This window comes from Bubalus kerabau, chromosome 1, assembly GCF_029407905.1.
Source record: "Bubalus kerabau isolate K-KA32 ecotype Philippines breed swamp buffalo chromosome 1, PCC_UOA_SB_1v2, whole genome shotgun sequence".
Taxonomy (NCBI): domain Eukaryota; kingdom Metazoa; phylum Chordata; class Mammalia; order Artiodactyla; family Bovidae; genus Bubalus; species Bubalus kerabau.
This window is the reverse complement of record NC_073624.1, coordinates 197,755,046-197,780,099: the sequence shown is the minus strand read 5'-3', so window position 1 is coordinate 197,780,099 and position 25,054 is coordinate 197,755,046. Positions and strand designations below refer to the sequence as shown.

Sequence of the window (25,054 nt, the reverse complement as noted above, 5' to 3'; positions counted from 1 at the left end):
AACACATGATGCACACCCCCACTTTTAGGGCTTTGGCTTCGCTTTTGCATCTCACTGCAGCGCTTTCCCCCAGAGATGCACATGGCTGCTTCCTCATCTCCTTGAGAGAGATTTACACCCACAAATTCCTCATGCCCACTTCCAGACTTTGTTTTTCTCCAGGGCATTTATCAACCATCTAACATACTCTGCATATTACTTACATACTTTATTATGCTTACCCAGACCTACTAGAAAATGCAAACAGCAATTTTGTTCATGGCTGTAACCCAGCACCTGTACAGTGCCTGGGATAAGGTAGGTGCTCAGACAGAATTTGCTGAGAAGAAGGGAGAGAGAAAGGGAAGGAGGGAAGCAAAGAAAGGAAAAAAAGTGAGGAAGCAGTTAATTCTGTATATTCAGCATAATGTATGCCAGTAAAACAATCTAATGACAAGTCAATCAAATGGCTAGCTGACTAACTTTTCATACATTTTACCTACTGTTCACATATCCGCAAGACTAACATCTTTGGAATTATCATTCCATACCACATAAACCTGAAATCTGTAGTGATACTACATTTCATGTTTAGAGTAAATACCCAATAAAGATACATATATGCACTGAATTAAATCCACTATTTGGCTGTTAAACTTGGGTATCATATAAGAAAAGTTAATATCTCTGTACTATATCTTAACACACTGGACCTTCATAGATACTAAGGAACTGTTCTTAGAAAATGAGAATTATTATCAGTCAGCTAGAAATAATACGAGACAGACAAGAACCCATTATATATATATAAAAAAAAAAACCTTTTTAATTCTGATTGCCAAATTATTTAAGGCAGGTATAAAAAAGGAAAGCATTCAATATACATTTTACATAAAATAAACTAGATTACAGCATAAAACAAGTAACCAGGCAATGGCGTTAAAGTCTCTCTCTTCTAAAACTGGATAATTGTAAACATTAAAAAAACAAAAACAAAAAACTGCAGGACTATTCAAGTAATAGAACAATCACAGATGTCTCTGGTATGCAGGCTATTGGGTTATTTGCCATTCAAGATTATCAAAAATGACACCTCATTATTCACAGATGCTCATTATTTCCCCACTTTAATCTTTACATTATATACAACACAGTTTTTGTGGTACTGGCAACCCCATGCCTTCCAAAAGTATTTTCTCCACAATACACGAGTACAAACAGTGACTACAGGAACATTTTACACTGATGCATCTTAACAGGAGCCACCATATAGACATCTAAATTGTACCAAAGTGTCATCAACACAGTTAGCCTTTCTGAGGGGTTTATGGGAATTATATGAAGGATATGCAAGGTTCAGGCACACTGATACATAACATTATTTATTTACAATTGAAAAGCAAAAAAAAAAAGAAAGTAAGCAGCCTTCTGAGGCTAACACTTTCCAACTTGACAAATACATTTTTTATCTCCTTTACTGAGTGGTTTGCGACTTGGCAGCAGACCCTGTGTGTGCGAGCCTGGTTACTGATACAAAAAGTAAAGAATATATATATATATATATGTATATATACATATATGTATACGTATATATATATAAAACAGAAGTTTAATTACAGCAACATTTGTTACTCTGTGATAAAATCTGTAATTTACAAAAATGAAATGACTGGTTTTTGCCTGCCATTAAGGCATTTCAAATTAACACCATGGAACTGATGTCTGTATAAAGCGCTTCCCCATGTGATCCAGTCACATGACAACGTACATTTCCAATCTTGTTATTCTCTGCAAAAGAAAAGAAAACCTTAGCAAATGTTCCAGCCACATTTGACACTGAAAATAAGAAAACTAAGACCAACAGACTTATGTTAATTCTGTTCAATTAAAGGAATTCAATCCCAGAGAAAGTGAATGAACACAAGGGTAATGATATACAACATGAAAAATAAATTATTTTCCTTTTTAAAACAACTTGAGCAGTGAATGAAAATATCAAAGAACAAACATCGCTTTAGCACTATGAGGGTAAATTCCTTCAGTTGCAACTTCATTTTTAAACAAAATAAAACAAAGGGAGTTAGAGTGAATTGTTTTAACAAGCATTGAAGACAACTTAAGAACTGTTGAAGAAACAGATCAGTTAATTACTAATGTACATTACAGCTATAAAAATGAGGTTCACGGTATAGAAGCTGCATCTGAAATACGGTGACATAGTAAGTACATTCACTACAACAATATCAAACCCTTAGGAGCTAAGTTTTTGGTCTAAAAAGCCTACACTTGTTTCCTCCCACCCATTACGATGTCTCTATCTAGAAAACTGATTCAAAATACGACGCTATTTACCTTCTTTGTGCAGGAAACATTCCTGATGCAGATGCCTGTGCAGCCACCTGCTGAGAGGCAACGAGGGCAGCAGAGGTCAGGCCTAATGGGGGAAAAATGCAGGGTTCCTGTGACTTCCAGAAAGGTTAAGAGTAGATGCAGGTCCAATGGTGAAAGGTTGCAGACCAGGGAGTAGCAATCTGGCCTTTGTAAACACACACACACACACACACACACACACACGAAATGTTTCATGTAGCAAGGACAGACTACAAACTGCTCAGTCTAACCAGAATCCATCTCTTCATTGAATACTCTGTGGTTTTCTTAATAGCTATTCAAAGCGAATACAGCATTCCATCTCTCTGGCTCTGCATGGTGCTAAATGGTTTGCACGCATTTCTGAATACGAAGCCCAGGAGAAATAATAGGTACCAGGTAACAACAGGAATCAAAAGTCACAGTGAATTATAGGAGCGCCACGCTATTTGCCTAGAATACAATACTTTCATAATAACTTTTATCACTTTAACGTTTTCCCCAGTGACTGAACACAATGCATCCCATAAGGTACATGGAATCACTGAATTGAACTTAGAAACAGTCTTAACTTTCACCCTGCAAGAGGAGGGGAGCAGTAAGAGAATATAATAGATCCAAATGGCATGAAGTTGCCTAACAGGAAATTCTTTTAAATTCTATAGAAAACAATCATGGAAAAAAGGTAGAGGAAATAAAAGTAAACCCTGAGGAAATGACTCCTTCTATGTTCTCTATGGTTTCTTTAACACCACTATTTGACACCAAGTAACATGCAATGAATAAATTAAAATGACCCTTTCACATTTGGACAGCACTTCCTACTTTTGGAAATACCTTCAAACGTATTATCTCGTATTCAGACAGCAGAGTAGGAAGGAACCTGGCAAGCAGATACTTGTCCACAGTTCTATCTGTGCCCTTCCAAAATTCCTACGTGGAAGCCTTAACCCCCAAAGTGACTGTATTTGGACCTATACAGGAAGTAATTAAGGTTAAATGAGGTCCTAGGGGTAAGGCCCTGATCTTGAAGGATTAGTGTCCCTTAAGAAGAGATAGTAACTCTCTTCCCCCCACCTCCTGGTCCCCCAAGAAGTCACAGGAACACATAAGCAAGATGGTGACCATCTACAAGCCAAGAGGAGAGCTCTCTCACCAGAAATCAACCATGCTGGCACCCTGGTATCAGACTATCAGCCTCCAGAACTATGAGGAAATACATTTCTGTCGTTTAAAGCCATAAAGACTATGGTATTCCATTACTGCAGTCAAAGCTAAGGCAGCAAGGTCCTAGCAAGTGCTCTGCTGGTAAAGATATTGCCACTCCCTGCCCAGGCCAAGGGCTGACGGAGCTAGGGCAATCTGCTCAAACACCACGAACTGTCTGTGGTTCCTCATGTCAGTGCTATGGCTTTTAAAAATGCTTCTCCTCTTTACCACACATTTCAGTAGCAAAGGGCTGGGAGTCTCAGGATTAGGTTATTAAGAGTGTTGACCCTGACCGCATGACTCCCTTTACTTCCTTGGGAAAAGGAGCAACTTGGAGGCCTGAAGAGATCAAGGGAAGTCATTTCACCAAAGCCTCCCACCATCCCTCCCTGTCTTCTACACTTTTTCTGAAGCAGCTATCTGATCTTCTGATTGTTACATTCGGTGCCCCAGACACTGCCCACCACCAAGAACATCAATAAGCGACAATTATTAAGTGGTAGCCACTTCACGTCTCATCAAAACACACAGAGATGTGGGAATACCCTTAGCTGTGTCCCAAGGATATACCAGGAAAGAAGTGTTAAAATCCCACCCCAGAGCTGATTAACTCAAAGCTCAACCTTTTCATTTGAAGACAAGAAAGGCAGTTTTGGAAACTGTTTTTCAAAGCAGGATGAATAAAGGCACAAGGAGAATGGAGCTACTGACCTTGGAAAGGGTCGTACTGCCCAGGGATGAGTGGGTACCCCATGCCCACGTGGGTGTGGTGGTGAGTATGCAGGTGCCGCTGGCCAAAGGGGGAGTGGCGGTCCCGCTCCCTCTCGGCTTCCCGCTCCCGCTCAGCTGAGGCCTTTTCCACAGGCTGCAAAAGAAAAGACAGACATTCCCCCCTTAATCCTTTGAGAAACAATTTGGAGGGGCATAGTAAACCTCCTTGGTCCCTTCAGCAGTGGGTACTCCTAATATTAAACAAGTAAATACACAGACTCTTAGAAATTCTTTATTAATGGTAAATCATTTCAAAAGACATGCATTTCAACTGGAATTAAGCCAACACTATAGTCCTGCTCTGAGCCAAAGCAATATCAACATTTTCCTCAAATGAGTGAAATAAGAGGACCTCTCTATTCCTATTCATAATTGCAGGTTTAGAATTGACCAAATTTCTTCCTAAAAACAAGTTTCACATAGGGATGGAGAAGAAGGTGTTGCAGAGACTTCTTTAAGGTCAAGTTTTCTGATGACTCTTCTATTTCAACTACATTTTGTGAGGAGAATGTATCTCACAATTTTAAACCTATCTTTATATTGGGCTCCATTGAGAACATAGATCCTAATATTATATATTACATCAATATCAAGCACATGAAACCGTTGCCCTGTGCCTCTGGAAGAATTCCAAAATCTTTCCATCTTTGAACACTCAGAGAAGTTCCAGTCCTCTAAAATCATAATTTGACTGAGGATCCTGTGTTTCTGAGACATTTTTTACTCATTTGAACTTAATCAGCCTTTCACTAAAGCTCTTTTTCTTACTTGGAAAAAAAACTTTATACTAGGAGTGCTCACAGTTAAAAGATGCATAAATCATTTTCTTTTAAGCTTTTTTTGAGTTTCAGGACACACGCAGATACACATCACAAAGCCTATATTTAATCTTTTCAACCTTCTTTTTTCTAGACCCGAACTACCACATCCTTTGTATTTTCTCTCTTCCCAATAGTCTCTGGGACTTTCTTTGCAGGAGGTGGGGAAGCAGAGCCATCTTTCACAAAGACATATGTCTGAATCACCTTAGCAGAGTTATAGGGATGTGTGGAGGAGTCAATGCCGAAGCAGAATGGATGCAGTCAACAGTCTTTAGCCAAGCGGCTCAGCAGCACAGGAGTGCATCAGAAGTATTCCGCACCGAAGGTTGGTTCCTATGAATTTCAATGTCTGGCTGACTAGCATCCTCCTGGGTAAGCAAGGTAACAGATTTTCCAACAGAAGAGGCTGCTACTACCATACATGCTTTAACATTTTTTCCCCTCGTGTGTGAAAGCATCTTATTTTAAACCTGCCATTCTTTCCTTATTAGGAAACAACACAAAACAAAACAGCATTCTTAAATCACAGCTGGGTTCCAAAGCCATTTATATTTCAAGACCGTTCTCTCGCTTGTCCCCTTTCCCCCTAAAACACAGTGCTTTTAAGTGACAACAAAAGGAAGCTTACAGCAGGAGACTTGCTGCGGTATTGGTTGGCATGCTGCTGGAGCAAATCCAGTGCTTTCGATTCAGTGGCTGTTTTCGTGTTGATGCCAGGGCTGGTATTGACTTTCTCTGCCTCTTCTCTCCCTGACATCTTCCCATAAACAGGATAATGAAATCCTGGAGAGAGATAGGCCCCTGCAGACACACAACAAATGCCACATCAAGTTACGAACGACATCTTTAAACAAAAACAACAAACCATTTGGGTTACATGAATTTGGGATAAGAGTCGGAGATCTTAAAATAGGGAATATTCCATTAAGAAAGGGCTATATCGTCTTTAAACTGTATCGAGGTTCTCCGATTCTCTTCTCCCAGTTAACCCATCCTGATGATCAGAGGTTCTAAAAGAGAACGAGCTTACAGCCATTTCATCTGCTTACGTGTGCAATTAAGACAAAAGAACAATAACTGTAATGATTATGACAGTAAGTGTTCAGAATGTATTCCTAGGCAATAAAATATCTGTCAGTTTCATAGCCACAGCAGACCATCAGATCCTATGGAAACTACAGCTAGTATGACATTTCATCTAAAAACAAATCTGCCATTAATTCCATTTCACCTTAGGGACGTCTTTAAATAGCATTAAAAACAAGCCAAACAATGTCACTCTTGAAGCCTCTAATTTATCCAGAGTTTTAAAACAGTTAGTACTTGAACACAGCCTCTTCCCTCCAATACAGTGAGAACACATGACACGTACCAGGGTAACTGTGCATTAGGACGGGAGAAACAGCCCGGTATGCAGGGTGGCTGGGGTCATACATCTGCGGGTAAGGATAAGCATGCAAGTACTGTATGTAGGACTGATGCTGACTCATGGGCGAGGAGACAGCCACTCTGGTTCCCCGAGAGTCCTTCCAGTTCACGGGAGTCTTCCGATCATCGTTTTTCAGTTTGCCCTCATCCAAGGACTGAGAATCAGGACGTTTGGCCTCTTTGGGCTCCTCTTTGATGCTTGTTAACGATACAGGAAGGCTGGGCACACCACTCTCTTTGTTGGGGGTTTTTCTGGGACTATCCTCTTTTAATTTCTTTTCTCTATCAAGTTCTTCTGACTTTTGTGGATCCAGGTATTTGGGTTGGTATACATAATGATGCCATGTCCTTGTATCTGGATCCTGGTTTTGGAAAAAAGACTTATTAAAATTAAATTAACATTTTTAAGAAAAACTCATTCATCACCATGAGAGCACTATTACTATTACTTCTAATACTAAGGTAACATTTATTTATATGCTTACACTATGAGCTTTACTGCCTCCTCTTACGAAGGAATGATGTCTAAGGCTGGCATGATTAATAATCTCTTTCACAGAAGACAAAAGCAAAGCTCTTAAAGCTCAACTAATATCAGGGTCACAATGCTGCCCAGTTTGTGGAGCTGGGCTTCAAAACTTCGCTTGGCTGGAATTCAGAGCTGGGATGTTAATGTTAATTCTTAACATTAAATAACACCCTCAGACATACTCGATCTAACTCTCGTTTTTCCCTTACTATCTTACATAGGTTAAAAAGAATATAAAAAACTCAAGCTGATAATAATAAGTTTTATCTACTGTTTAAGTTTTAATATAGCTTAAGCAATTATATCAATTAACATCATTTAGAGGGGGAAACTCTTGGTTTCCTAATACACTCTCTTCATCTACTGTAGCCAAGGCTGAATATAAACCAGATTGGTTCATTAATCCAAACAAAATTAAAAATGAACACCATACATTATGGCTTTACTATAGTAAACAAAGGCATCCATAACGTGCACCCCCCGCCCCCCCAATTGCACAGTTCTGATGCAGCCCTGTGGTGTCAACAGCCTGATTCGACTCCAGAAGCGGAGAAACTGAGGGTCTTTAAAATGACCTTTGTGGCTCCCCTGCAACCCATCCCATTCACGCTACAAACCCACTGGGTGCTTAGGGGCAGAAATAAGCATGAAGAAAGGATTCTGTTGCTCTGGTTCACCGGGGACCTCTATATGCCCCCTCTAAGTGAGGGCTGGGGTGCTGGGAAATACCAGAATTAATACTTCTGGGACTACAGTTGAGTCAGGACGTCTGAATTGTGACAGAAAATGCTAGCACATGTGTGGTTTCACGGTGACCGATTTTCAGGTGTCGGCACATTTCACCTCAGGCTGGCCGACCGCGGGGCTCTGGGATGACTGCCCGAGGCCCATCCCCCTAGCTCCTCACTCCTCACAAGCCAGAGGCACTGAACCCTGCTTTGAGGCCCTTCATGTAGCGCATAAAACAGAAGTCTAGACGCCTCAAGACACTCCAAGTTTCATCAAAAAGATAAGTAGGAAATGTGAATTTAAGGACCCTGTCTTAATATCCCCAGAAGATGCCAAAATAAATTTGGAAATGTAAAAGAATAAATTATTTGAGTTCTCAGACTCAGAATCTTGGAGTTAGAAGGGACCTCAGCCACCACAGGGTAGAATTCCCTCACTCTGGACTCAGTAAGACAATAAGGGACTTCATCAGAGTCAGTCAGTGGCAGGGAACATGAATCTGCAAAGCACATAGCCAAGATTCTTTTTACTACACAACATGACAAGGAAATAGTGAGCAATGTACATTTCAGAGGTACACAAGAAATCCTGAGAGAATCACTTAAAACACTTTTCAAGAGAAGAGAAATCCAGCCTAAGGAACCCTTGGTTGATTTCCTGTGAAGAACTCTAACCAGATCAAGACCAGCCATGTACAAGCCTCAGGCTGCTCTCTCCCTGTGGGGGCCACGCTCCCCAATCTTACTTGTTTAAATCTCGAGGTTGGGTCTACACCTGTCTGCTTCATAGAGTCCATGACAGATTTCATTTCTACAGCCTCCTTAATAAGCTGGTGGTTTTCCATCTGCTTAGCTTTGAAGCTGTCGGCCTGAAGCTGCTGCTGGTGACTGGAGAGAAGCTGCGATTTACCTGTCTCCTCAGTTTTATTAGGCACTGACGGCCCTAGTTTAGAATGGTTTTTGTTAGGCTCCGGAGTAGAGGGAGCTTTTGAGACTGTGGCCGATGGCATGTTTTTCTGTTTACTGTCCTCCTTGCCCAGCTCTTTCAAAGGGAGCTCGTTTTTCCTTTCACAGTCTCCTCTCCCAGTTTGGGCCATTTTCTGCTCTGCCAGCCTCTGGTCCTCATAGTACTTCTCATACTGCTGTCTATAGGCAGGGCTGGTGGCCATCAGAGACTTCTGGTCCATATAGAGCCCGTAGGCATACTGGCCGTAAAACAGTGACTGAGCCAGGGCCGGGTGTCTCTGGGTGATCACCGACTGGTGCTGAGGCTGTAAGGATGCAGGGTTATGGTCCACTTTCTTAGCCTCGAGCTGCTCTGCCTTGTCTTTCTTATCCGCCTCTTCCTCAGACTCCTTCTTGATCTTCATTCCCTGTGTGCTCCCGCCATTCCCAGCTACAGAGGCGCCCATTTGCCCAGGGTGCATGTAACTGGGAGAATAATAAGGATCGTAGCCATGGTAATAGGGAGAGTGGGACTCTTTCATCTGAGATGACTGTGCTGTCGTTGAAGAATGTCCTTTCACAGCGCCGTCCTTACTAGAGAGTATATCTGACGGGGAACTGGTCTTCGACCTCACGCCCTCTGACCTGCTGTCAGAACCACCGTCATCAGCAGCATCGGAGATGTCTGAGTAGGCGGGGCTGCTCGTCTTGGCCGCAGAACTCTCGGCCCCGTTCTGGGTCAGCACGTGCAGCGGGGCCATGGGCGCCTGTCCGTTCACCAAAGTGCTGCACTCCATCCTTGAGGCACTCCCGATGGAAGGGCTGGGAGCGTTGTCTGTAAAAGTGTAAACCTTATCAGCCTCGGCTTTGATACTAGCCATCCGACTCTCTTGAGACTCGGACAGTCCATTTGCCAGCCCTTCATTCTTGCTGAGATGGTCCTTTAAAAAATGTCCTGATAAATCTTTCCCAGTCCCCTTGGCATCCTCGAGTTTGCCCAGCTTTGCATCCATTTTCGGGCTCCCCGTCTCTTTCCCTTCTTTGTCCTTCAGCTTTCGCTTCTCCTTTTTCTTTTTGTCCTTGAGTGACACGAGGGCTGGGTTCACGGTGATGGGCTCCCCCATAATTGTGGGCTTTGGCTGAATGGGTTTTAACGGAGGACTCTTTGGTGTGGCCTGAACAACTGTGGTCAGTCCGGGTATGGTCCCCGTAGTGGTGCTTGGAAAGGCTGCAGTGGGAATAGCGATTAGCTGCGGGGGTGTGGGAGCCGGGGCAGGAGCAATGGGCCGGGCAGTTTTAAGTTTAGAGAGGTTTTTGTCCATTTTGCAATTGTTGGCTTTTTTGCCCTTTTCTTTCTCTCCCAAGGTTTTCTTGTCAATTAATCCTTCTGCTTCCAGTTTGGGCATTTCCACAGTCAAACTGCCATCCACTGCTGAGCAGCTGTCTAAGGTGGCTGTCATGTTGGAGATGACTGGAAGATTATTGAGGTCGTTGTTAAGACCCTTCTTTTTGCCAGAATTCTTCCCAGCCTTCGCTCCAATAACAGAACCTGGGCCGTTGCTCAGGAGCTCTCTCTTTCCCTTGGGGGTGCCGGGGGGGTTCCCTGAGCCAGGGGACACTGGCGCCTTCACCTGCTCGTAAGTTGATACACTTGTGCTTGGCTCGCTGCATTCCAGCGCCACATTGCTCAAGGCCTCCTCGCAGTCTGAGATCTTGTCCTCACTATCTGGTTCGAACTCCAGCTTGTTCTCTGGGTCTAAGTGGGCATGAGCCTGGTGGTACCTGAGGCCGTTGATGTGCTTGTACTTTTTGTTGCAGTTTGGGTGGGGACAATCAATCAATACGGGAGAAGAACAGCCCTGGTCCAAAAAAGTCGTCTCTGGTTTCCCTTGAGGGGTGGTGGGAGTGCTTCTGGAATTTGTGCGGACACGCTTCCCGGGCTTACTGTCCTCGGAGCTGGAGTTCAGGTCTAGCTCCATCGGAGGCTTGTTTTTCCTTTTGTTGGTGGAGGAGGGGCTGGCTTTGATGTCCTCAGCAGCACAATTCGGGGGTGTCCTCCGCCCGCTGGCGTTGAGGCTGCCCCGCCTCCCCTTCCCATTGGCCCCGCCTCTGTTCTTGTTCTGCAGCCCTCTGGACTCTGTGAAGCTGGCCTCCGAGCCCGGGGCAGCTGCGGTAGACCTCGCCCTTTTCCCTCGGCCTCGGCCCCCTCTCATCTCCAGGTCGCTGGTTGGTGACTCGCAAAACCTAGGGAAGCAAGTAACAGCCGTCAAAATGGGCATTTCCAAAGGAGCCAGGTGAAATCACGAGGCATGCAATGTGGTAAAGAGCAGTCAACACCCCAGCAGCTTGACGGCTGGGCCCAGATGAGGAAAAGACACCCAATTCTTTCACTGATAATTTCAATACCTATGACAGATCAGGCTACCAATGGCTTATGTTCTTCCTCAGAAAACCAGCTCAGCTAGCTAAGCTTCCAACGCAGTTCAAATTCCCGTGTTGACAAAAAGAAAACAAAGGAGATAGAGGAGGGGCAGGAAGTAGCGATCACCCTAAAAACAAGCAATGTGGCATCTGCATTTTATTGTGTTCAATCCTGAATTGCTCATTGCTCTTTTGCTTGGTTTCAATTACAAACTGCCTTTCAAGTATTATTAATCTCTCTCTGTAGTTTTTCCTTGCAAAGAGAAGGAGAGAGGAAGAAGAGGGAGGAGGAGAGAAAGACAGAGGCTGAAATCAAAGGCCCCGTGCCTACCTGGGAGGGGCCCAGTCGTGTTTGGTGCAGTCCAGTAAGGTCCCTACGTAAGTCTTGTTCCTCCACGTGACATTGACCACTAGGACACCTGCAGGAGTGGGGAGTGAAGAAGGACCAAGGTTAGCACAAATTACCCTATTTCCAGTTCATTTATTATTACTATTCTTTTTACCAGCAGAGCTCTATTCTCATTTGCTTTCAAAAGCTGTGGTTTGCATTCTTCCTCTTTCTGGTTTCAGTGACCTCAAGCAAAAACCCACAGGAAATCGTGTGTGTGTGTGTGTGTGTGCGCGCGCGCGCGTGTGTTCATGAGCATACTTGTGTGGTACAAAAGGGTAAGGCTGTGTGTGAAAGGGTAATCAAGATACTGCTGACAGAAGGAAATGGTTTTTGCCATGTCCTGCTGTAAAACAGCAACACTCACCTCTTAATTTTTCTATTATTACACATAATTGCTTTCGTTTGGCAAGCAGCCAACAAAAACTAAGCGCCAGTTACCAATGCTTAAAACAGAAAGTGACTGAAAGGAATCGGTTTTGTTTCCAATTCAACAATATAAAATAATGGTGATTTTTATTTAGGGAAAAAAATGATGTGCATGCAAGAGGGAGCTTGGGGTTCAGATAGGAGACAATCAGCTATGATTTATTTTTCCTAATCCTCTCCTCTCTGGCTTTGTGAGACAAGAATTAGCCTTAGTATGGTATCTATTTCACTGTTTGGTCTTGTTTCATATTAAGGACTCCTAAAATAGCCCTCTTAAGAAAATGTATGTACACAATAGGTTTGCTCTTGGGGTTATCTTTAGAATCAACTTTAGTAAGCATTTGCCACCGAGGATAAGGAAAAAAAAAAAAAAAACAAAACCCTCAAAACCAACACACTTATTTCCTGCAAGCCATTCTGCTTTTCCCAACTGCTCTGCAGACAATTTAATTTAGCACTGCATCTGTGAATTACTAACTTAAGTGCACTTAGTATACCAAATGTCAGAGGGAAACAAAATATAACATCCTCTTTATTTCTCCAGAGGACAAGTGCTTTAAAAAAAAAAAACAAAACACACCTCATTTCTTTAAAAGCACACATTAAAAGGAGGCAGATTTTGCTTTTGAGACATATATAAACTATTAGGATAAAGAAATAAAGTAAGTGTGTCTTAGTTTTTATAAACCACCAGTCTTCCTTCTTCCTTGGAAACACCAAGAGACAATACTCAGAGTCTATTTCTAGCTGGTTTACACACTTGCTCACTGCCATTTGAATTCTGCAGAGAACTTGTATTGAACTCCTTTGTGGTAAGGGACACCTCTCAAGGTAAGACTCATTTCCTTGGGGATGTCTTTAATAGCAGGTAAAATATTTGGATAGTTGGGACTCAAGTAGTGGGGAAGAAAGGATTTCTTTCAAAAGTCCCAAAAAGAGATTTAAAAATTGTTTCCCATATGGTCTGTGTTACTATTACTTAGGTGACAGCTGAATTTACTCACTATATCAATGGTGGTGGGGGGGGGAGGGGGAGAATTACATGAAGGAAAGTAAGCATTTCCTCAAATCATAGTTGATTTCATTCTAATTCCTTCACAGGGGAAAAAAAAAAAAAAACCCACACTCAAGTCATTGAGTATAAAAATGCTTATTGAGATGAGAGTCAATGGTAATTAGGCATTTGGTAAAAATGTGCACAAGACAGAACAATTGGAGGAAAGGATTCTTTATGAGCACAACCCTTCAGGAAAAGGGAGGGGGTGGAGACAAGGCGAAGGGGAAGACGGAGCTGCCTTTCTCATCATCTGTTCTCTGGGGCACTGTGTGTGGTGTCAAAGACCTTTGCAGCTGCTTAAAATTCTTTAGCATGTCAGCTATATTTACAGTGCAGGAATATATCTGTATTGCCAGAAGGTTACTGCATTTTAGCTTTAGATGCAATAGGCTGAATCACTGCGTTCCTGAGTCCCTGATGTAGCACAAATGTATAATTAAAATTGCTTGAAAGGAAACATGAAAGAAACAACAAACCCTCCATTCTTACAGTAATAAAATTAAAAACAGGAAAAGTCTGCACAGACACTTAACATTTGTCTGCAGTGAAAGGCTTTTGTTATTGCTTTTCCCCTAAGGGTTTCGCGTTTCCAGCAAATGCTGGCCGTGGATTGGCCGGCGCCTGCCGGGAACGCCAGCGTCTGATTGGCTGAGCCAAGGGCGGCCGCCCGGAGCAAAGGCTGGGGATAAAGGAATATCGCCAGGGGAAGAGGAGGCGGCCCCGGCTGCCGCAGCGGTGGACCGTCCACGAGGCCAGGGCACGTTCCCCAAGCCGGGGTTCTCTTGGGGACAGCGGGCTGCCCAGCTCCATAAATCAATGTGGGCTGGTCCGTGTGATGAAAGGCTACTGTCCACGTGACTGCGCTGAGTTTCCCACCACGACCCACGCAGAGATGCTCCACGAAGCACACCAGCCTGCACACCACCCTCAGCATCGAATTCCTGGTCTTGGAACAGGACAAAGGGAAACCTGGGAGCCGGAGAGGACGGGACCCCAATATGCAGCAGTTAATCACTGAGTATGTGGGGTTATCGGGTGAAGCTATCAGAGGCGAAACAACTTCCACACTGCCAAACTATTCCCATCGCCTAATAACTATTTCTAGACGCCACACTTACCTAAGTACAAGTAACAATCACCATTATTAGCACTTGGTGGGAATAAAATTCTTTTTAAAAAATGTCCATTTTCAACCTAAAAGGGCCCCAATAAGTTAGGCTAATTTTCCTAGAATCCCTCCATATTTTAAAAGATGCTCAAAATAAATGCTCTAATCCCAGGAAGATCTGAATAGTTTCTCTAATTAAATACGTGTGTTTGGTCTATTTTTCCCTTCTATGCACAATCCACTTCACAATGTCATGGAATATTTATGTCAGCCTAGAATTCATGTGCGGAATACAGGCATGCACATGTTTATGCAGCCCAATCTGCTCTGTATGGGAATGAGGGCTTAAGGAACACTTCTCATATAAACTACAAAGCGTACTGTTTCTTTGTCAGGAAGTCTATGTTCAGACAACATCCTATTGTGAGGGGCCAAGTACAAAGGTAGTGTTGAGCTCGAAAAAAGCATATAAAGGACTTATCTTTTTGAAGTCACCACATCTTGAACACTTTCTAACCCGTGGTGATACAAAACAGACTATACTTTTATGAAAATGAGTCCTTTTAAAAGTTCAAATTTTAGAAATCTGGGTATGGTTATTTTTCTCACATAAACAAAAAATAAATGTACATTTATCCCAAAAGAGTTAATTTAACTGAACATCTATTCTTTCAAACATCTTGCCAATTTGTCAGGTGCTGGGGACACTGTACAAATCCTTTTCATCTTTATTGTCTCAAGTATCCCGCCAGATTGATCATCTTCCCTTCCTACCCACACAGGGCTTCCTTGGTGGCTCAGATGTGAACAATCTGCCTGCAATGCAGGAGACCTGGGTTCAGTCCCTGGGTTGGGAAGATCCCCTGGAGAAGGGAATGGCTACAACTCCAGTATTCTTGCCTGGAGAATCCCATAGACAGAGGAACCTGGTTGGGCTACAGTCCATGGAGTCCCAAAGAGTTGGACACAACTGAGCAGCTAACACTTTCACTTTTCACACCCACAGACTGGGCATGGTTTTTCTCAAAATGCTAATAATGCCTGCCCTGTAATACTTTATATTTGAAAAATATCTTAAGACTACTACCAGTGAAGAAAAAATAAAGCTGAAAAGAGCAATTGGTGGTTTGGGTGTGCTTCCCACATAGAGTTTTCTTCCTTGTACTAAGGGTATGTCTTAGATCCTAATGCACAATCTAAGCTGCCGCCCCCACAAAGCATTACCACTACAAGACACTTTAATAAGAAGGTGATCTGCGTTCTATAACATGAGCCCCTTCCCTATCTCTACAAGCCCAAAGAGCCCTGAGGTCCCATAAGGATTCCACATTCACAGCATTCTATTATCTCTTCTTGTCAACACTTAGCAGTTAAGTGATCCCAGAGAGATGGTCAGGCCCATTAAGCATTTACTGTACATCTACAGGGTATATACGACACTAGGAATATATTTCGGAGAAGGCAATGGCACCCCACTCCAGTACTCTTGCCTGGAAAATCCCATGGATGGAGGAGCCTGGTAGGCTGCAGTCCGTGAGTCGCTAGGAGTCGAACACCACTGAGTAACTTCACTTTCACTTTTATGCATTGGAGAAGGCAATGGCAACCCACTCCAGTGTTCTTGCCTGGAGAATCCCAGGGATGGGGGAGGCTGGTGGGCTGCCGTCTATGGGGTCGCACAGAGTCGGACACGACTGAAGCGACTTAGGTGCAGCAGCAGCAGGAATCTATTTAGTGCTATGGAATCAGCCATAGGTTGCCTGTAACTCCATCCAGACTTTATACTTCTAAAAGTCTGCAAATAGAACATAAGCATACCTGCTATTCCAGAAGTGGAAGTATAGTTAGCATATTACCCATACTAGAAAGTAGGTCCCTTAACCCATCTTATTCAACTAGACTCAGCATGAGACTTTCACAGTAACTGCCCTGCCTAAAGTTCCTGTTCAGAGAGAAGTCTTAGGCAACCAGGCTCCTAGACCAGTAATCCTAACTCTGGCCTCATCTGACTGCTCTAGGTAATCGAAGCAGAGATAACTAAACAAGACTTGCTTTGGGAATCTTAGCTAATGATATGGAAAGTGAAGTTGATAAGAGTAGAAACCTATAGGTCACAAGGTACTGAAGGGTGAAAGGTCAATGGGTGGAACAAGACCTCATATTTGTGGGTCCCTTTTCCCTCGTGTTTCAACTCTAAAAGGGCAGGGGATAGGGGTTGGAGAAGCTCTCACTGGCATCTAGGGCTGTTCCATTATTTATTAGTCATCTTGTTAGAAAGACGCTCCTGGTTCTGAACTAAAATCTGTCTTTGAACACCTAGGTTCTGGCTGTGCCTTCTGATACCCTACAGACAGTCCCCTTGACAGCCTTTCACCCACGCAAGGACAATGACCATGTCAACACTCCCTTCACATCCTGTTGTCCTCTTTTTTTCCCCTCCAGCATAAACGAGTTTCTTCAATCATTCTTGATACCACATTTTTAACTGCCCTGGGGGGAAAAAAATAAAACTTTAACGATGGACTCATCCAAATTCCCAAAGCAAGTTAAGGCTTCTAATAAATTAGAATCAGAGACTGGGTTTCCCAGGTAGGGCTAGTGGTAAAGAACCCACTTGCCAATGCAAGAGACATAAGAGACATAGGTTCGATCCGTACGTTGAGAAGATCCCCTGGAAAAGGGCATGGCAATCCACTCTAGGAGAATCCCATGGACAGAGGAGCCTGGCTACAGTTCACAGGGTCACAAAGAGTCAGACACTACTGAAGTGACTTAACACACAGAGACAAAGTCTAACGTTCGCTCTTCCATGAATTCTATCCAGACACAAAGACCTTGTACATCATTAAAAAATGGGTACTTCCTCCTGGGTCCCCACTACATTCCATCCAAATGCTCTCCCCAGTGGAGGCCCCCAGAATCCATGCTTTCCCTCTGTGTCCACAGCTAGCAGCTTTTTCAGCCTCCCTGTGGGTTAGATAGGACCCTGTCCCTCAGTTCTGTAAAAGGCAAATGAACTGATAGGTGCCACTGCCAGGATTAGCCCAGAAGAATCTCCCACGCACATTCCTCTGATTTCTTCACCTTCCTGGCTGGCTGGGACAGAGACCACGGTGATTCTGAAGGTCATAAGAGGATGGTAGAGAGTCTGCTTTAGCTAGGAGCCTATGACAAAGAGAGCCCCCATCCAATAGGAACGCTGAATTCAGTCCACGCTAGATGAGCAGCAAATAAACTCTTACCGTTTGAATACTGCTGAGACTGTTTTAACTTAAACTACATGGTCCCTTTAACAACTTACTCCACTCATATACACATGAGGCCTGTCTCTTCCAACCAGACTCCATTCCTTGAAAACAGGAGCAGTGTCCTGCACCTACCGTACCCATGGGCACAGTGCCCAGCACCTGGAGGGAGTTCATGTAACTCCCAGAGACTACTACATGATGACTGAAGAAAATCTAGATCTGAATGCTGCTGCTGCTGAGTCGCTTCAGTCGTGTCCGACTCTGTGCGACCCCATAGATGGCAGCCCTCCAGGCTCCCCCGTCCCTGGGATTCTCCAGGCAAGAGCACTAACCAGTGTGTTCTTTTCACAATTACATACTTTTTCAATAAGCATCGTCTCCCACTAGTTTAAAGATGATGGGAACGCTCTGTGGAGAGATTTTGCTCTGAAGATGTTATAAATACGGTTTATGAATGACTGTTTCTGGTATTTGTGAAGATGTTTCCTCAAGAACTGGGCAAATGCCTGATTTCCCAGTGGATCAGCCAAACTCTGTTTACATTACAATTTAAAGACTCTTGCAGAGTCTTTAAAGTGCCTCATCCCTGGGACAGAAGTCTTTGCCAAGCAGTGCAAATGCCAAATTTGGTCTCTGACATCGTTTCTTGGCCCTCTTATTCAGACGGCCACATCTGGACAACCAGGGTGTGCGCTTGTGCAGGAAACGGAAACGTCACTGCGATGACACCAAAATGGAACCTGTTTATGGCACCGTCTTTTTAAGTTTATACATTTCTTTGCTTCTGTGTGTGTATGTATATATGTGTGTGTGTGTGCATATATGTTTTTTTCTCCCCCTAGAAGAAAACATGAGTGACAATAAATATGTCACAATATGCTGTTTCCTAAGTACAGAATAAAGTTCATATATTCAGGATATCACATTACTCTCTTTAGACAGCGTGACTACTGTACAAGGTAACATTTATCACCTCTCCTCTGTACTGAATCCCCTCCCTCTCGTATTTTGTTGTGCTGGTTTTATTGTATCCAACACGGGTACTATTTAAAAAGCCAAGTCTTGTCTAGTACACTTATTCATTTTTCCGGCTTCAGAGCTTCCAGCCTTCTAGATAGGTCTTCTTCAAAGGTCAAAGTGGAGTTTATCATTCTTGGAAAGAAACAAAGATAGCACTAAGTCACGTCCGACTGCAGCCCGCCAGGCTCCTCTGTCCATGGGATTCTCCAGGCAAGAATACTGCCTGGAGTGGGTTGCCATTTCCTTTTTCAAGGGAACTTCCCGACCCCAGGAATTGAACCCAGGTCTCCCACACTGCAGGCAGATGCTTTACCAACTGAGCTTACACAGGACAGCAGACTTTGGGGGGGATTTTAAATTCACAATCGGATTGCCAATGAGGCACCTAACAAAGAGAAGAGGGAGAATTTCCTATTACCTCTGCTAAGGATACACAGAGCATCAGGACCAGGAAAGTAAGAGTCACGTGGCCAGAAAATTCCTTTTTTTTTTTTTTTTTTTTTTTTAAAAAGAGCTCTACTGCTGGGCTGAATGTTTGAAGAGTCACTTTAACCACATCCTGTAATCAAACCATCTGGAACACAGTGCTGCGATTAGTCACCCTGAACACTGGGCTTTATCTGAACAAATAGTGGAGGCAATAGAGTTGGGAGATAGGGCAGCACTAACAAGGGGAAGTGCAATGAAACACTTTATACCCTCGTGTGCTGCCACCCCCGTCATAAACCCCCGAGACACACTGCTCTGGTGTTCACGTCCAGCTTTATGAAAGCACAGTGAGCTTAAAGATTAAAGGACTGAAGGGCTAAAGATTGCTGGTTTGGATAAATGTTCTCTGTCGAGGGCTGGAAAATGTTGGCACCACTCTATCTATGTTAATTATAACCTCTCCGATGACAGTTCAGCATTCCTCGCAGGGCTTGGTGTTATTTTCAGGACATTAAGAACAAGGTTCATTTATGGGAGGAGACTTATGATTCTTTATTTGCCACAGGTTAATCTGAACACTGAGACAGTTCTTTTTGGTTCATCTAAAGCCCATCCATAAATAACAAGAAAAAAATCTAAGACCTTAATCCAAATAAATATGCTAAACCAATACCAAGAAGCAATTGCAAAATGCTGTTTCTAATCTACATTTTTAAAGACGGTATCTTTCTTACTTGACTAGCTTATCTTTTTAAAAAGTCCATTTGATCATCAGGATACAATCTATGGAAATCTTAAAAAAAAAAAAAAAAAAAACCTGAAAGGATTCCCCACCCTCGCCACCCAAAATACATAGAATAAGCTCTAAAAAGAAGGAACAACAACAACAAAAAACCACTGGCTAAAGAAACCTTGTTTCCCCATGGGTCTTATGGTTTAATACACAAAAGAACACAGAGCCACTTCCATCACTGTCGCCTCCCCTGCAGCCTTTGTTCTGAGGCCTGATGAGCTGTATTGATTTGGGAAAATCATTGAGCTTCTTGGAAAACTAGACTCTCGCTTATTCACTGCCATCTATTTCTTTCCCGTGAAGACAGGTGGTCGATATCCAGTTGACTGGTCAGCGCAAAGAAGCTCTCACCGCTTTTCTTTTCTCGCTTCCCTAGAAACATTATCCTTCTCCACTTCTAGAAAACACAATGGCCTGTGAATAAGTCTTGTGGGTACAAAGAGGGAGCAGGAATAAGGCTTGTGTCAGGCACCCCTGGGGAACACAGAAATACCACCCCACATATTTGCATGGAAGCTTGCACTGCCTACGGATGATGATGGTATTTTCACTACCAAGAATTACGCAAGTTTCAGCACTCACGAAAATTTTGAGAGCCCAAAATGTAATTCAAAAAAAAAAAAAAAATCAAAACACTTTAGATCAGTAGATCATTAGAGCCCAAATAATATTTACTCAAGAGGTGCTTTACTTCTTTTAATAATCAGTGCTTATGTTTTAGCAACTTTCATAGTTTATAGGTGTCATTTTAAATATGATCAGTAATAACTACCAAAAAAATTGCTTTTAAGTTAGGCAGACACACACATCCTAAAGCAACATTGTGCTTAATGGCTTGAGGCTAGTTTTGAATATGTATACACACACACGCACACACACACAAACACACTTAGATCAAATACAGCAGCCATTAACACCACAATATATAGCCTGTGCTCCTTACGCAGTTTCGCTACCAGTTTCTGTGCCAAGTCCCAGCTCGGGGACAGACAGCCGGACAGGTGATGATGCCACAGTTGGGACTGTGGGGGTGCGGAGAGGACAGGCCCCTTAGCTTGCTTCAACAAGGGCAGCAAGTCACAAACACTTACATAAGCTGCATCAAAAATCACCCTTCATGTCCCAAGAAGACGCTTTTCAGACTGTGATCCATTAAGGCTCAGCCAAAACACAACAGGTAAGAGATAAAAGATGAAGGAGCGGGAGAGGCAGAAGGGAGAAAAAAGAGACGGAACAGAAAAAAACAGTCTCTGAGACAGACATTTAGGGCAATTTAAATGCATTAACTGAACAGGTACACGTGCGGAATATATGTACACACATACGCACACATGTACACATTTGTACAAAGAGGTTTCATTTCTCGTCTTTGATGGAATGTTTCAGTAAGGTATCCCTTGAGGTTTGATAACATGGAGGTAAGCAATAGCACCACTCTGAGTTTCTGGGGCAAAGTTCTTAACTTGAACTTCTGCTCCTTGGCAGGCAGGCACTGGTTTATGTGAAATCAAGATGCACTTAAATGAATGACTTCAAGTGCCAGCAGGTTTCTCTGCACCCTCTCCTTTTCCGAGGCACAATTTCCTCATTAGAATAGGAGAATGATGTCTCACCTCTCCCCAGGCCTCCCCGCTTCCCTCTCTTTCTCCCTGGGAAGAGGAGGGTTCAATGCCAACAGTAACAGAATCGCCTCCCCTCCCCCAATCCAGGCTCACAAGCCTCAATTATTAGCTTGTTGGGAAATAATTTCTTTTCTTCCTTTAAATAAAAGCATTTCAAAGTTTGAGGAAGGTATTTGGTAAGTATTTACTGAAGGAGGCCTACAACGAGCCATGATAAGGATATGGTTGTTATTTTATTACCTCTTAACACATCATTCCTTTAAGAGGGTTATTTTTGGAGACAGCAGTGCAGGAGGGGCCCTGGGCAGACAGCACACTCCCCCCAGGAGGAGAAGGAAATAGCCTCTACACACTCCCACTTGCAGCCTCTCGGGCCACTGAAGATAAGCAACTGAAAGAATGCAGGCCTTTCAAATCATCAGGCCCAGTCGTTTCCTGTACTTAATATTAATTACAGGATCTTTTCAGCTAACAACTTCTACAGCCAGGATCTCCACAATGCTGTTTCTGCAACTTGAAAAGCAGGGAAATAGACCAGCAAAACCAGACCAAAGACAGACTATCCTGAAGGCAGGACATTCCCCTCAACACCACTGCCCCTAAAACAGGGGTCTCTGGGGCTAAAGGGGAAGAAAAGCGCAGGAAGCCAGGAATTCAACAGACACCAGCCCGGTCCCCTGGCTCCTGATGCAGGCTGCCGTCTGTCTCTTACCCAACGCTCCCCTGAGGCAGGAGCAGGAGAAGGAGGAGCAAGAGGGGAGGCAAAGTAATCATTGAGATGAATGAAACAGAAAGATGCAAAGGAAATAAAATCTAAGACTGAAAACGCTCACATATTTGGGGAAGGAGGTAGTTGGCTCAGGAAAGGGTTATGGAGGCATCAGTTCTCGGAAACCTTTCCTCATCTGTCTACCTCTTGCAGATCAATCTCGGTGGGTGATGAGCAGATTTAAATGCTAGTGGATTGCTCGGCAGAATCTGTATAACACAACTGCAGATTTGGGGACTGCGTTTTAAAGTACTTTCTTACCATCCCCAGTCCTTGAGATACAAGGAGACGGTGGGAACCAATTGACAATTACCTCACATCAAAAAGCTGCTACTGATACATGCATCTCCCTGGGACTGAAGAGCCAGGCTTCATATAAATTATGATGCTTTATTTAAAGCCAGAGCGCTTATTTGCTTTTGTGCCAGCTCTGGGCCCTTTTCATCTGCAGCTCTACTGGGCCCAGGAGAGCACACATTCCTACAGCTCTGCTGGCCACCAGCTGTGTCCCCGTAAATCATAAAACCTCTGAACAAGCCATTCTTTACAAAGGCCAACAGCATTTACTGGAAATGATCACTCTGCTATTATTCCACTTGCTGAAATTTAAAATAGCAATTTACAACAGCAGCTGAAAAACAGGGAACTGCCTCTCTCAACTGTGTGTGTATGTGTGTGTGTGTGTGTGTGTGTAAGTAAACAGGAAGGCTCTGTGTGTGTAAGTAAACGGGAAGGCTCTGTGTGTGTAAGCAAATAGGAAGGCTCTGATGAATGTATATGGCACACAAAGGGGTATATTTTGTGTATTATCTAAAATGCATCATCTTTGCACAAATAACAAGGAAACAAGGGATGCAGATGTCAGAGAAGGCAAAATCCGCACCCTAACAACGAAAGGCAATGGGTGAGTGTGGATTCTGTCACCAGTGAGTCTCCCTGTTCTCACCTGGACCTGGCCATGCAGGCAGCGTTGCAGGTAATTCACACCCTCTGCTAAGTAAAGCCACATAATTATGGCTCCGGTTCAGAATGAAATTTAAAAAAAAAGAAAGAAACTGAAGGAATCAAGTCTAATCAAGCTCAGATTGCAGTCAGTTTTACTGCAAAGAAGGACTGGACAAGGGAAAAAGAAAGAAAGGATAAGAGTCACTGGGGATCTAACAGAATAGCCTGAACTTCTGAAGAGATGGCTCTGGAGACAGACTCGCCGGGCTCAAAGCTGCTTTGCCTTGAACTGTACCTCTCAGGGCCTCCATTTCCCCATCTACAGAGTAGGAATGAGTATCAAAGAACGTGTAAGTTATGGAAAGCAATTAACATGCGCACTGACACAAAACAGTCAGACAGCAAATGAACTCGGGCTTCCTCACCTCTGGACTCTCCTGTAATCCAGGTGGAGGGAGATGTGAACATACTAAGAATCTCCTCAGAAATAAAGCCAGCATCAAGCAAGGCCTCCCGTGTCTCTTCCAGAGAAGCACTGTCAGACACGGGCACCTGCACTAATTATCCTGTATTCCTGGTGACCAGGCTTATTGTACATGTGTTGTATCTGTCTCTCAGAATCTTAGGGGCTGCAAATTCCAATATTAAAGACTTGTATTATTTTTGATCAACAACAAGGCCCTACTGTATGGCACAGAGAACGATATTCAATATCCTATGATATATCATAATGGAAAAGAATATGGTTTTTTGAAAAAAGAATGCATATATACATAAACAAATCACTTTGCTATGTAGCAGAAATTAACACAGCATTGTAAATCAATTCTGTTATTTCTAGACCTACCACCAATTTCAACCAATATAAAGTCATCCTTCCTACCATATCCGTTATTTAAAGCAAACATTTCCTCATTTCACCACCCAACAATAACACCACTACGAAATGCAATCTAAATCACTGAAGCCTCATCTCTGGAATGGGGGTAAAGAAACCTCACATCAAGTTTTCAAGAACAGTGAACTGAACCCCTGACATCTGTCTAAATTATCAAAATTAAAAATCCAAGGTCCCCACCACCTGACAACAGAAACCAGGCCCAGCAGCAAGGCTCTTGGGGATGCAGAGAGAGGTTAAATGCAAACTCATCTTTCCGACCCCAGCTGAAAAGACCAGTTTTCATGATAATGGTCAGAGGCTGTCTTCCCACCCTCCCCCACCTCACATTCCAAAGTTCTTATCTCTCAGGGAAGAAAACAGCCCCACAGAGTTACAAGTATTTCAATAACGTGCTTAGAGACCAGCTCTTTTCTGTAAACAAGCCTAATGAAGCGTGACTAATAGTGCTCTCTGAGAGCTGAGCAAGGGAAAAGCGCCTTTGTTAGCACTTACTGGAGCAAGTCATCGTTTTGCTGGAGCAGAACAAAACTTAGCTGGTTATTGATTGACCAGCCTCGCTGGTGTCACTGCTTGGCTGTATGCTTCTATGTACCGTGTGTTTAAATACATGTGTTTATGTGGATGCAGATGCTCTGTACACACACTCATGCGTACAGAGTCACACGCAGCCATCTCAGCTGACTTTGGGTGACGTATCTTCTGCAAACCTGATGAAAGATTCAAGGCATCTAACTGTAACCTAATTCCTGTATCCCTTCTAGCCCTTGATATTCCCTAACATTTTCTCTCCATGCAGTCAGAACCACAGACCTCAGTTTTACAGTCTGTAAACCAACACTCCCATGGACACTGTGCTGGTTTCCAAAGTCCTATGATTATATCCTAGAGGTGGTTTTCTTTTGCTTTTCAATAAATTCCAAATTGCCAGTGTTTCCTTCCCCAATTCACTTATAGATTCTGAAATTTAGCCTCACATGATAAACGCTAAAGAAATATCCCATGAAGATTTGAATTCTTTAGTTAAGTTTGCCGTTAAGTGTTCTTCATACACACAGCAGTGGTGTCAGCAGGAAGATTTGACGTTGACCTGGACTTCTTTTTAGGACCAATAAGAATTTGTGTCAAAACGTGCTTTCCTTGTGAC

General features: G+C 43.3%; 1 protein-coding gene across 8 annotated transcripts in view; it reads right to left on the bottom strand.

The window, feature by feature from the left end:
- Positions 1-784: 784 nt before the first annotated feature.
- Positions 785-25,054, bottom strand: part of ZNF608 (zinc finger protein 608) — a 116,212-nt gene continuing 91,942 nt past the window's right edge. For 6 of the 8 annotated variants that reach the window (XM_055549038.1, XM_055549080.1, XM_055549027.1 and 3 more), the window contains 7 exons: positions 11,533-11,620; positions 8,582-11,024; positions 6,523-6,940; positions 5,779-5,951; positions 4,270-4,423; positions 2,332-2,413; positions 785-1,767 (listed from right to left, as the gene is read on the bottom strand). In XM_055549038.1, coding sequence (XP_055405013.1) covers positions 1,761-1,767; positions 2,332-2,413; positions 4,270-4,423; positions 5,779-5,951; positions 6,523-6,940; positions 8,582-11,024; positions 11,533-11,620 — 3,365 coding nt within the window. In that variant the 3' untranslated portion in view covers positions 785-1,760. The other 2 variants (XM_055549055.1, XM_055549064.1) reach the window with 2 other exon arrangements.